This window comes from Nyctibius grandis, chromosome 5, assembly GCF_013368605.1.
Source record: "Nyctibius grandis isolate bNycGra1 chromosome 5, bNycGra1.pri, whole genome shotgun sequence".
Classification (NCBI taxonomy): Eukaryota; Metazoa; Chordata; class Aves; order Nyctibiiformes; family Nyctibiidae; genus Nyctibius; species Nyctibius grandis.
Window position 1 is genome coordinate 29,424,369 of NC_090662.1, and position 13,408 is coordinate 29,437,776.

Consider the following 13,408-nt stretch of genomic DNA (forward strand, 5'->3'; position numbering starts at 1 on the left):
AAATATTTATTTTATTTAAACTTTGGAAATTAAGTGTTCTCAGGTTTTCTGCTGACAGTAGTAAAAAGCATATTAGGATCACGTCCTAGTTAAAAAAAACCCAACAATTGAAGAGGTGAAATAGCATGGGAAAATAAAAGCATGAAAGCCAGCTGTAAAAGCACCATTATTTCTTATAGTCCTAATTTTTGATTTGGTCCTCTTCTCTACCATGTACTACTTTAATTCTTTAGCAACCCTGATGTACAGGGTGGGGCACTGTGAGGTTTTGCAAGTGTGGTTTTAATATCTCTTTGGGGGATTCTTTTTATATCTCCTTACATAAGTAATCTTGGCAACAGTAAAAGCATGGAGTTTTCTCTTTCCCTGATGAAAGGAATTGGCCTTCCCAGTTATAGTGCTGGTACTGCAGGATACACATCAGTGAAGCAGGAGGTTATAAAGCACTAAAACAGTCCACTGGGCCTAGGCAATGCTTATCTGTGAAAGCAGCACTTACTGGAAAACTTATTTTCTATTTCTTTATGAAGGAAAAAAAAAAAAATACTACAAGACTGCCCAGAGGGTAAGAAAAAGACTGAAAACCAGCTAAAGGGATATTAGCAGAAATGATCAAAGTGAAAAGATAAATCTAGCCTAACTGGTAGCTTTAAATGAAACAATGGATAGCTGTCAGAGTGACCACATATGTTTTTAAAAGAAAAAAACCAAACAAAACAAAACAGAGCAGATAAAGTATCAGGGCTGTACAGAACAAAATGCCAAAACCATTATGGGGTATTAAGAGACAATGGGGATTTTTCAGTTAAAGCCAAACCAGTTCAACAGAAATTGCTTCAAAGAGAATATCTGTGTATGCAAAAACAAAATCCAACCTAGAAACTCAGATTTCTTCAGTATGTATGCCAGTGTCACAGAAAGCTCAAGAAGGAGATTGTGTGGAATAAAGTCAAATTTGCCACCTACCCATCTGTTTGGCCAGTATTTCTTCTGCTGTTTTTTTTTTCCTTCTTCACATGATCCCGCTTCCCTATTCTGCCTTCCTGTGCTTTTGCTTGCATTTATTTCTCTGATGTTCTGTACTTTGCATATCTTGTAAAACAACTCAGCCCAAGCTTAATATTATGCACTAATTGCAGCAGCTATGCCCTCTGACATGGGCTTCGACCACTTGCAGAAAACTCCAGCTTGTCTGACAACCAAGGACTGCCACCCACAAATGTGCTGTACACTCAGGCCTGCTGTGTGCACGCTTGTAAGCATGGATGTCACAGCTGCTCAAGGAAGGGCAAGAGTGATGTCATCTAGAGCAGTGCGTACACATTTGTAACGGGAGACACATGGGGATGTGTCAATTCTAGCCAACCTGGTCCTGTAGGGAGCTTCAAAATGCCCCCTGAGAGGAAAATGGAGTATAACCACATAGAATACTAAGTCAGGCACACATGCAAGCCTTTGCAGGACATCGGTAAACAAATTATTGTCAAAGTCTTTCAACAGGGAAGTCCTAAATGTAGAGCATACAAAGTGGGAAATAATGTATCTGCATCACTCAGTAAAGCAGTTTCATTATCTTGAAACCATGAAGCTATTCTCATTTGCTTCTGCACAGAAGCAGCTTTTGAATGTCAGGAAAACCATCTTGCCAGCAATATCGATTAGTCATTTGGGACACCTAAAAATCCATGGGATGGGGGTGGGGAGCTATCCACTGCCGAAAGAAGTCCAGAGGATCCACCTATAAACTGACACACCTTAGAAGGCTGTTGTTAACGTAATATAACCGGTGCTCCAGTACAGTAGTTTATCTTAATATAGAGAAAAGTACTCATAAATGCCTAAAGCAACTTGAGACTTCCTTTTCAGGGGAAAGGGAGTTACTTCCTTATTGCTACTAACAGATGACATTTTAACATCGATGTATTTTAAAAACGGGGAAGTTCTGTATTAAAACACTAGTGTGTCCAGCACCCTCTGAACCCCGCAGTAAGACTTTCTGTTGCTCTTGTGAAACACCTTCAGTTCATATTAAACCATATAATAGATGCACATGATTCTTATATAGATTTTTATACTTAAAGTGATAACATTATGCCTTACAGGGCTAAGATGGAGTTTACAAATGAGAGCTGACTGAATGCTGTTGTCGCTGTCGTGCCTTACCAACGGCACGTTTTACTTCATCATCAGTCACACAGTTGCTGTTCAGTGTGTTTCACAGTTACGGCAGAGAAACCCTTTCACAAAGTGCTTGCCCTTCAAGGCAGGCTGTTCTAACAAGCAAAGAAAGAGTCAGCATAAAACAATTGGTGGATAGGGAAAAAATGTGTGCCTGAATGGCAGTCAGCTTTCTGGACTATCACCAGTCACATGCATAAACAAGAGATTAGATGTTGTAAGTGGTTAATTCCCAGTTTTGGGGCTCTTAAGGATTTCCTTCAGGATGAGGGTGGTTGAATCACTTATTTAAAAAATATGTCAAATTGGCAAATACTCCTTCACTGTCACTGTCTGCCCCAATTATTTTTTTTTTAAACAACAACTCATTTCAGCTAATCAGGATTTAATGGTCTCCAAGATCTGCTGTAAAAGCTGTTTGTTTTCCAATACTGAAATGGTTGGCTCGAGAAGCTAATTTAGGGTTCAGAAAGGGTACGACTGGATGTGGGAGATTTTTTTTTCTCAGAATTTTTTTTTCGGTTTCTAAGACTACTGTATTTTGTTACAAGAATTTGGTCTAAAATAAATCCTAGAATGCCTGAAGTGTAAACAGAGAAGTAACTATTACATTTAAAAATAATATCTAAAACTTTCATACATTTAAGCTAAGGTATGACAGAACTGCAAGAACAAACATATTCTTTTATGAGTTTCCTGTCTGCTTCTCATATCTCAACAAGTAGGTGATGATGAGTTAACCTTGTGAAATACTGTTTTAAAGCCAAAGCTAAATAACAGACTAACTACGCAAATTAAAGGGGTAAACGTGTACAACTCCAAAGCCTTATCTCAGAGGTTATTTTACAGAAAACCAGAAAAAGACACCCAGGGAAGTCCAGAACAGATTTTTAAATCACTATTGATTTTGCGTTGAAGAAGCTCAAAAACATCCATTGTCATCTGCTGCGCAGAGCCCTTAAGTAAACCAAGTAAGGCATATTATGGTACGTATATATACTTGGTAAGGTAAATAATCATACAAAACAACTCCAAGCCTTTCAGAAGCTTTCCTATCACTGCTACATCTCCATTCTGAATCCTCAGATGCAATTATTTGCTGTTGCCTATTCTAGTCCAGGAAAATTTTTGATCATAGAAGAACTCTGTTTGTGCTGTGCCCAAGCCAGTATGTTGCTATGAAAGGCATGAGGGGAACTTCTCTGACACATCTGCCTGATATCCAACTCTGAAAACAACTCACTGAACATTCATAATCAACAAAATAAGGCAGTTCCTCAAAAGAAAGCACAGCACAGTGCATTTTATGCTTACCAAACTATCCACATCTATGCTTGAGTTTACTGCCCACTGCAAGGTTCCCATGATGTTCATAGCTAAAGTAAGAATAATGCCAACTCTACCTGGTCCATCACCTGCAGAGAGAAAAACACATTCAATTTACATGCAAATAAAAAGCCAATAGAAATCAGAAAATTAGCATGTATATCTTAAAATACATATTCACATTCTCTCCTCTTTCATTTCATGGAGAAAACATGGATTTGTTAATTACACAAAGGACTGAGTGCTTAATCATCAGTTAAACACCTGGCTTTGGCACTGAATTCACTGGAAAACCTGATCTTGCTTTGGCAGAAGAAAAAATTAAATCTTGGTACTTCAGCTGTGAACAGAATCAGGCCTCTGCAATCTTGATTTCAATTTCCTTTTTCCAACACATATGAATCCGTGAAATGACTCTTATCTGACTAACACACCACAGCTAACAACTTTAAAATTCAAAATAGTTGCGCTGGTTTACATTTTCATTTCTTGGATAATTAGAGGACATGTTCTCCTTACTGTTCCACAAAGATGCAGCTACAAATTCTTTTGCTTTAATTGTCTGCTGTAACAAGCATGGGATTTTCCAGGGATTTTCCTTTATGAGTTCATACAACACAATATAAGCATTTAAACTACTCCACTGTTGATTTTTAATCTCACTAGTTGTTAAATGGAATTGAGAATTTAAGCCAAATGCCTTCCTATGATTTCTCCATTTCTTCTATGGCTTTCTTCAACAAACTTCCTCCTGTTTTGCTTACAGACATCTTGTCAGATTAATTACAGAAGTAAACAATAAAAGCAAAATATTCCTCCTGAAAGCTGACAGATTAAGAAAAGGAATTTAGTGTTGCTCCAAGGATGTATTTACCTGTAACAGTAAAGTTTACAATGGTGGCAAGATAACAAATTTTCACGTTTTTAAAAAGTGCTTCTAACCCCTTTTCTCAAATATAATATCCAGAAAAACAATAACACAAGAAACAGTTAGTTTTCCTAAAAAATCCCAAACTACTAAGCACACAAAGTAAAAAATGAGAAGGGCAGCATGGGATATTGTTTCCCTATGAATTTTAGGGGGATTAAAAGTCTCCTTTGTAACAAAAGTACTGGAGGTGCATATTTTCATACAGAAGTATTTGTGCGGTTGGATGGGGTTTTTTCCCTAAGAATCAGGAGAGCTCCTAACACAAGAAATAGAGGATAGCATTTCATACACAATACAATATTTGATAAAATGTACAGTTTCTTATAACTCCTTTTCAACACTGAAGTATGATCAAATGAAATTTGGATATTGTTAGAACCAAAGATCTCCTTCACAAAATCAGCAAATTCTTGTTCATCATCAGCCAAAAGTTTTGAAACAGCATCCAGATCCTGCACACAAAGTTCAATGTAAAACTTGGGAGAGGGAAAATGTTGCCTGAGAATCAAAATCAAAAAACATGTAACAAAAGTGTAGTGAATTAAAAACTGTATTTGAAGTAATCTGTAGCTAAACATGCTGAGTTTTTCCACAGAACTGAATTATTCGAACATTTTGGGGACATTCACCTCCTATTCTCTGCTTGTTGGAAACTGGTTATGCTTGACCAGCCACAGGAAGCATTTCAAATACAAATAAGATAGTAAGGTATAGAGTGATGTATTCGTGTACTGGGTTTACTAGCAGCAGCGAGCCATTTTTAAGGGGATTTTGAATGGAATTTGCAAAACTTCACATTGGAAAATGGGTCAGTGGGTTGGGAATTAGAGAATTGGATGAGTATTTCTGCTGTTGGTGTGGCTTTAAAAGATTATTAAAACTTTGCATGTTTTAGCCATTTGCAAATGAGAGGAACATTAACCTGTGTTTACTAAAAAACTTAGAGCTATACAGGTGATAATCAACATCCAAGCTTTTCAGTACACTAACATGGTTACATTAATGTGGTTTAAAACACATGAGATTACTTTTACAGCAATTACAGTCAAGAAAATGAAAGTTCTGTCCCTTCAGATATTATTTTCAGATTACTCTCTTTAATGAGTCCTCTACAACATCAGATTGCAGATAATAATGGTGTAATTTCTATTTTAATTAAAACTGTGTTTACTGTTATGATGTACTTAAATCAGTGACTCCAATGTATGCTAAATTTTACAACGGTTTATTTCCCTCAGAAGTTTCTAAAGCTGAGCAGAAGACTTCCGTTTCAGTACTCCAGTAAAGTTACCGTACCTGTAGTTATGATAGAGATGAACGCCACAGCAACAAAAAAGACAATAAAAATAATTTCTATCCTCATCTGGAACCAGCGCAGTGTTGACAGGTAGAGGAACCAGTTTGCTGTGTGTAGGTTCAGGGCTTTGTGAAATAAGGTCTCAAAATACGGCTGCCGCCCAAAAGCTCTCAGTGTCCACAGCCCTTTTAAGCTTGTAACAAGATGGGTGAATATTGGACTCCGAGCTGTAAAGTGTTTAAATTAGAAACATCATAAACAGTCTTAAGCAAATACCTTTAATACGATGCAAATACACAGCCCTATGCTCTAACTCACAGCAGTATAACTATTGTCAGTGTTTAATTTGTATATGTTGTTGGAGTACATGACTGGAGTAATCCTAGCACAGAATATACAACAACAATCTCTGCATGAATGGATTGAAATTCCATTCAGTGTATTGCCAGGAAGGGATCACATTAATTCTTCACAGCATACTACTTGGGGAAGCTCCTGGCCTGCTATAAGATGCCACAAGAGAAAGGTGGCTTCTCCCCAGCCAAAATTAATTCCTGCAATTCTGATAACTCCATCAAGTGAAGTTTTTTTAGCACAGACAGAGTACTTCAATGCTCTGGATTCCACTGTACTGACATGGCAATTTTAAGCAGGTCTTGCATTACATAAAAAGTGGTGAGCCAATGCCGGATGCCTGTGAACATCAAAGAAATTTAGATTTAGATATGAGGAAGTTCAGAATTACACTTAAGTAAAGGGGAAGATGATCATCAGTGTTTATGATTCAGGACTGATTTTCTGAGGATCTGCCAGTTTGTTGTAAAGCCAGGCCACAGTGCCTGATCTGCAAACCCATACTTCACAATGAGGTTTTCTATTTTATTGGGAACATGTTAGTTTCTTAATGGGGGAAGAGGAAGGAAATTTAGTCAAATAAGTTATTCAGAAACAAGAATTCTTTGCAATTAAGATATATCCATTATAAATTTTTCTTATAAAGAAGAAAACTCGTAGCACACATACCACATCTAATCACAATTTTTCAAGTTACATTTACTCTCAAGAAAACTGTATGTCAGGACTTTATTTGTTTTCAGCTGCAGTGGTGATAAAGCCCAGCTTTAAAAATATCTTTTCCATTGCTCTTTGGCAGCAGAGCACTCGATATCGGCTGGATCAGTAACAGCACTGGCTTTAAGGAGATAAGTGTTCTGCTCCCAGAGACAATGGCATCTTGCAAGAGAAAAGGCAAAGAAGAGGTGAAAGGGTGAATCACTTCTCAATTGATTTGTTGTGGATTTAGAAGTCTACCAATTTTGCTGCTCCTACCTTCAGATTCCAGTTGTTTCAGCTGCTGAGAAGTGTGGAGGAAGTATGCCCTTAACACAATAAAGGCTGCTATCACAGGCACTGATGCCAGGAAGATGTAGGGTTGTAATATTGAGACTACTGTTATAGCGCCAATCACAATCAGTATTAACTGTAGAATGAAAGAAAAATACTATTGATATAGTAAACTTTTCACTTTACAGACTAGAGATTGGTGATGAATCTCCTTCCCACGGCAATTATGTATTGTTTCAACAAACATAAAGTTAACCTAAGTAGGATTTGCAGCTGAGAACAAACCTTCATGAAAAGATCATGAAAAACAGAGACCAGATCCATAACCTTTTAGAATAAGCTGCCATCTCTTCTAATAGATGGAAGAAGTGTTTTCTGTAGTACAACCAGTATTGCAGGCTTCTAAATTATGAAGCCACACAAAAACAATGGCAGCTAGGCACTAACTCTCCAGTTAAAATTGTAAGAGCGACACTTGGAATAGCTGCAGCCACCTCCCAAACCTACCGGTGCTATCCCTGTCTGGACTAGGTGTGCCAGACTGTCAGGACCTGAGTGCCAGTCTCCTGCAGGTTCTGGGTCAAGCAGTTTTTCTGAGGGTCAGAAAAAGTGGGAAGTCGCACATCAATCCTTGCTCAAGGGACTGTAAGCCACATATGAAACTAGCACTACTACTTGTCCTGATCAGAAGTAAGGAAATAAGTCATAAGAGGACTTGTATGAAAAATTAGCAGTTTCAGGAGAAAAAAAGGATGGTTTAAGGTGACAGATGACTCAAAAGGAACAAAATCATTCCAGAGTTCATCTATTTAACCCACCAGAGACTACTACCATTCTCATAAGACCTCATCCTCAGTAGCTTCAGACAAATTTAGCTAAATCAGGCTTTGGTCTTTACTCTAGAAGCACCTTAAGTGCTTAGCCTGTTTTTGTCTCATACCTAAATCTAAGGAAAATCAAGTATATCAGTGTACATGGAATAGCAAAGCTCCACTTTGTATCAGGGTGTTACCTTTCACACTGAACAACTTCCTCAAACCGCAAAATTATCAGCCTAAAGCAACTGGAAATGGACAATTTGGACAAAACGATGAACATCGCATTGAAACATCACTGCAAATGACCAGTCAGCAAAGAAATAGATGGAAAGCAAAACTATTTTCACATTAGGAAGAAACCTGCAGCTGGTGCTTTTGCTACTACATCCACATAAATTCAAGGAAGGATTTAAATCCCCAGTAGTCCAAGTCAGAGGTTTTTCACAAACAGGTAAGCAGGTTCCAGGCTTCCTACCCCTTTTTTTCATCAGAAATCTCAGCAATGCAATACCAGCATTAAAGTTTATGAAAAAAAAATTACTGTAACAGCTGAACTAGTTAAAGATTTCTTTCACTATTTTCCTCATTTATCTTAAAAGAATGGTGACACACGTGGGTTATGCTTGTGCAGGCTGCATAGCACTGGTCCGTAGCAATGCAAGAATGGATTTGTGTTTACTCATTATTTCAAACGGCAGAATTTTGTACCTCTTGTATCTCTGTTAAGAAGCAAATGAGCTGTTCAATTGATATTGAGCCAAATTATACAGCTCTCACATTACTTGAGATTACACAGTCACACAGTGACTGTTTTAATCCCTGTTTCCATCATTTACTCAAATTTTGCAAAGGCCACCATGACGCCATATTGTTCTCACTGCTGGTCCAACAGTTACTTCACTAAAAAGTTGAATATGAAAATTTGTGTTATCTCATAAACTCCAAACACAAAATAAGTGTAAAATCAAACAGAAGATGACGCCTTCTCTAAAAAGGCAGTAGTAAGAATCAACGCACAAGCCAGATACAGTGGCCTGTGGTCAAGGAATGGCAGCAGAGGGCTTATGCAGCTCAGTTAAGAGCCATGGTGCTGCGCTGCAGTGACCCCAGGTGCTGAGCTTCCAGACCTGGGACAAAGGTCAGACGGGGAGACACATTCCAGTGCTTCCTCTGTGTCACCAGTTTGGAAAATGCAGCTGGTGGTAGAGACTACAATTCAGCAAGTGTTCAGGGTGGCGACGACTGCAGCAGCCAATGTGGTTAACCACTGTGGTTTAGCATTTAGGAAAAACCAGTCATGACCACAGGGACAAATGTCCAATGAGTTCACTATGACTTTTTGAGTGTGACTGCATTAAACCCTAGGGACAAGTAATATATGCTAGCAGCATCTCACATGAAGGATCTCCAAGCAATTATGACTGCGCTGTAAGCACTGTTAGAAGACTGAGATGGATGTTAAAACAAGTGGTAATGCTACTGCAGTCATTAGCTGACTACAATTCATACCCAAGATATACAGAAGCAGGTCAGACGGCTGTCAGAGAAAGCATCACAGATGCTATCTCTTGTCATTGACGTAAAGGTTAATACTGCTTCTTCTTTCATGGGCAACTGGGTATATGCCAGTGACTGGAGAGTAACCCTGGCCTCTTTCATCCTGAAGCCTCATTCATCCTGGACGAAGAGCCCTGCTCCCTAAAAAGGAAGGCCCCCTGATATGTTTAATGCCCATAAAAGTCCTAAGAAAAACTGTCATGACATCCACAACTGCAATAGAGAAGGAGGCAGTGTCCCTAAACAAGGAGCTAGCCAGAGTCATCTATCAGCTCATTCTCATAAAAGAGGGAGTAAGAACCAGCTCCAAAATTTTGTGTCAAATTCTTGGGAAAAGCTCAGAAGTCAGAAGAACAAACTTATGCAAACATACATGAAGGCTAGAAGAGACCAAGTCTACATCCCCACTAGACTCGGATTTAGGCATCCCAGTACATTTAGAAGCCAACCTTTTCTGTAGATCTGTGCATCTGGGAAGGAATAACCACATGCACCAGTACAGGCTGGAGGCTGACCGACTGACTGGAAAGCAGCTTTGCCGAGAAGGCCTTGGGGGTCCTGGTGGACCATGAGGCAGCAAAATACCCCTGCAGCAAGGGAGGCCAACAGCAGCAGCACTGTCAGAAGATGAAAGAAGGGATCCTTCTCCTTTCTTCAGCACCAGTGAGACTGTATCTGGAGTGGGCTCTCCAGTACAAGGGAGAGACAGACATACTGGAGTGAATCCAGTGAAAGGTCTTGAAGATGATAAAGGGACTGGCGTATCTCACATACAATATGGCCCTGAGCAACCTGCTCTAGCTGAACCTGCTTTGAGCAGAGGGGGTTGTAGAGGTCCCAAGCCCTAGGTCCAGAGGTCTCTTCCACATTCTGTGACTCTGCGATAATCAGCACAGAATGAGAAAGTCATATGTATAACTTTTCTGTATCTTTCAGAGGAATCTGACTTTGTCCATTAGCAGAGTCCATGGAATTCTGAAGCTGCCAAACAAGCCTGAATCTATGGAGGATCAGAAGAAATTTTTTATGAAGGGATGACTGGTAAAAAGCATTCAGTGGGTAGGTTCAATGATCTTCACCAGAAGAACGTGGAAAGACAGGGCAGCTTATCGTGCTTGTCCAAGAGCCTCTGCAGTTAAGACTGAGGAGACAGAGGTGTACCTATGGGATGTCAGAGCATAGGTTAGCCTCTGAAAGGCATCAGAACAGAAAAGCCAAATCTAGGGATTTTCCTTATCCTTGAAAACATGAAAAACTATTCAGTTTCTTGTAGATAGTTTGAAACGTAGAGACAGACTAACTAAAATAATTTTGGAATAACATCCCCATGGCAGATCCAAAATATCAGAAACAAAATGGCCACACCAGAAAAGACAGTAGTGAATCCTCATGACACCAAAGATGACACTAATGATTCAGAGAAGGTCTCAACATCCATGTTTACTCATTCAGCAAATCTTCATGATGTCAGCAGGACATGAAGTAGAGCTGTAACATCCATGAACCTCTTCATGTGCAGCTGCACTGGCCTCTCTAAAGTCATGAGCCAAAGTTATCAATCACTAACAAAGATATAGGGAAAGGGATTCGGTTTTGATCAGACCGTCATGTTAGTAGGGACTGTAAAGCAGAGCAAACGTACAGATGGAGATGGGCAGTCTGTGCAGCAGAGTGTTTGGGTTGATTAAGTTGGGCCTGCATATCGCCTAAATAAAGGTAAAGAGGAACAGGAGGGCCAGGGAAGATTTGCTTTTATTTTTTAGATGTTCTGGGAACCAGGTCTATCTGAGGAAAAGCTGGTGTTACAGCATTAGCGGTGGGACACCAATGAGGGGCGCTGGGATCCACAAATCTCCAAAGGGCAGGATGGGGAGCAAACAAAGGCATCCTCCTTGAGAAGCACTGGAATTGCCTTTATCTCTTATTTCTTCAACGTTCTTTTCAGTGTGGATTAATTGGAAGGTCATTCAAAACTCAAGATTTTGCAATGCATGGAGTTTCCCAGGAGGCGGGCTGGAAACAAGCCTTTCCATCCCAAAAATAAAAAGCTTGCAATTCTACAACTCTTAGGTGTGTAAAATTCCTCCAAGGTGTAGAGTCATCTAAAGCTCTTCTCCATCCAGTGCCTGACAGGCTCAGCTTAAATCCCAGAGACTCCGGGGAAGCCACAAAGATGTGAAGGATAAAAGACAAAATTAGGCAGTCAAACTTGTGAAGGGGAAAAAAAAAAAAAGAAAAAAAGAAGAGCTGAATTGCCCAACTGAAAGTTGAAAGCACATCATCATGGGTCAAACTGCCCAGTAAGGCAGGCTTGGAAGAGTTTCCACAGAAGAAAAAAGCACAGAAAAACCAAGAATATATTCCACAAAAGAGAAGTAGTAAATTGAGAATGATGCTAGCAAACTGGGAGCAGAAGAGGTTAAGGAGGTAAAGTCATAAAAATGACTGAATGCAATCAAAGGACAACATGAAAAAAAAAATTAATCTTGAGCTAAGATAACTGAAAGAAATGAAGGAATGCCCTTTACACCTTTGAAGTTGAATGTGGGCAGCAGCAGGGATACCTGTACTGTAGGGATCTGCAGGGCAAAACTATTTCTGAGCCTAAGTACTAAAAGTGTTTTGCACAAACGGTGGCAGTACACATATAGGCAAGTAATCAAAAAAGAAGCAATGAAGTTGACTTAAAGATAAGCAGCTATGTAAACAGATACGCAGTCTGAAAAAAGGAAGAGGGATTTAATTCCAGTTCTTATTTCTTCTTATTAATATAATTTTTTTGCATGATGTACGGCTGAAATTTTACAGTGCTATAAGACACCAAAATTTAGAACTTTTATTCCACAAACCTGAATGAAGTCAAATACTGTCAGTGGAAGTAAGTCATCCAGTACTGCCGTATCTTTTGAGAATCTGTTAATCATACCACCTATGGATTAAGAAAGAAAAAGAAAAAAAAAGTCAAACATTTTAACACCCCCAATAGTATCCTTTAAGAGACTGAAAACTGTTTAATTGAAGTGAAACCCACACATGAGTCAATGAGTTCCCATCTCAGTTACCTGCTTTCCAAGAGTTGAATGTTGACATAGGTGCATGAAGAACTGCATGCACCATCTTTTGATGAAGAGTTTTAGACACTGTTATAAGCGTATGCACAAGGGGCAAACCTCTGAAGATTCCCATGGCAAGCAGGGTATCTGCCACTCCCACGTAGATATAAATGATGTAGTAGTCGCTGGTGTCAGTGACAATCACAGGAGGTTTGTCAGAGGTACTGTTTTCTGATTGCGTTGCATTTGCTTTCAAAGCTGTCCTGGGTGATGGAAATTACAAATAAATGCATTACTGGAAATTGCAGGTTTTTCTCTTTTGTTTTCTCTACTAAGCAAATAGTACTGCAATGTTCATTCATTTTAAAACTATGTTAATAGTTAAATATATTTCCAGTAATTTTTTAAATATTGTCCTGTATGTATGGAATATAAATTATTAACTACCCCATATTCTACTAAAGCAAAGTTACTCTGTGTGTGTTCAGGGCTCAAGGCAATAAATGGCTTATTCATCTCCTCAGATACCTTTGGTGATTCAGGCGCCTATCAGTATTTGTAGTAATTTCTGAAATTAGTTGCAATTGTGCAATGAAGGGTTTTTATCAAGACGGAAATTAAGCCATTGGTATATAACTATGACCCCCTACAATAGTTTTCTCCAAGCTACTGTGCAAATGTACTGCTTTGGTAGTCTCTTGCAAATCTACTGCCTGTTTAATCACTGACAAAACTAGCCTAATCAAGGAAAATACATCTGCTTCTTTTAAGCAGAAAAAATACTTTAAGCGTTGAAAAAAGTGAATTATTATGAAGTAAAATGCTTCAGGTGTACTATAAAAATCAAAAGCCTTAGTGACCTGTTGTAAGCGGACATCAACATAAATCCCTCCTCCTCCAGATC

The 13,408-nt window shown here is 39.0% G+C and overlaps 1 protein-coding gene across 2 annotated transcripts in view; it reads right to left on the minus strand.

Annotated features, from left to right (window-relative positions):
* CFTR (CF transmembrane conductance regulator) overlaps nucleotides 1–13,408 on the minus strand; it is a 90,873-nt gene that overhangs the window by 20,944 nt on the left and 56,521 nt on the right. For both annotated transcript variants that reach the window (XM_068401879.1, XM_068401878.1), the window contains 5 exons: nucleotides 12,514–12,767; nucleotides 12,301–12,380; nucleotides 7,062–7,212; nucleotides 5,732–5,959; nucleotides 3,493–3,593 (listed from right to left, as the gene is read on the minus strand). In XM_068401879.1, coding sequence (XP_068257980.1) covers nucleotides 3,493–3,593; nucleotides 5,732–5,959; nucleotides 7,062–7,212; nucleotides 12,301–12,380; nucleotides 12,514–12,767 — 814 coding nt within the window. The remainder of the gene's footprint in view (nucleotides 1–3,492; nucleotides 3,594–5,731; nucleotides 5,960–7,061; nucleotides 7,213–12,300; nucleotides 12,381–12,513; nucleotides 12,768–13,408) is intronic.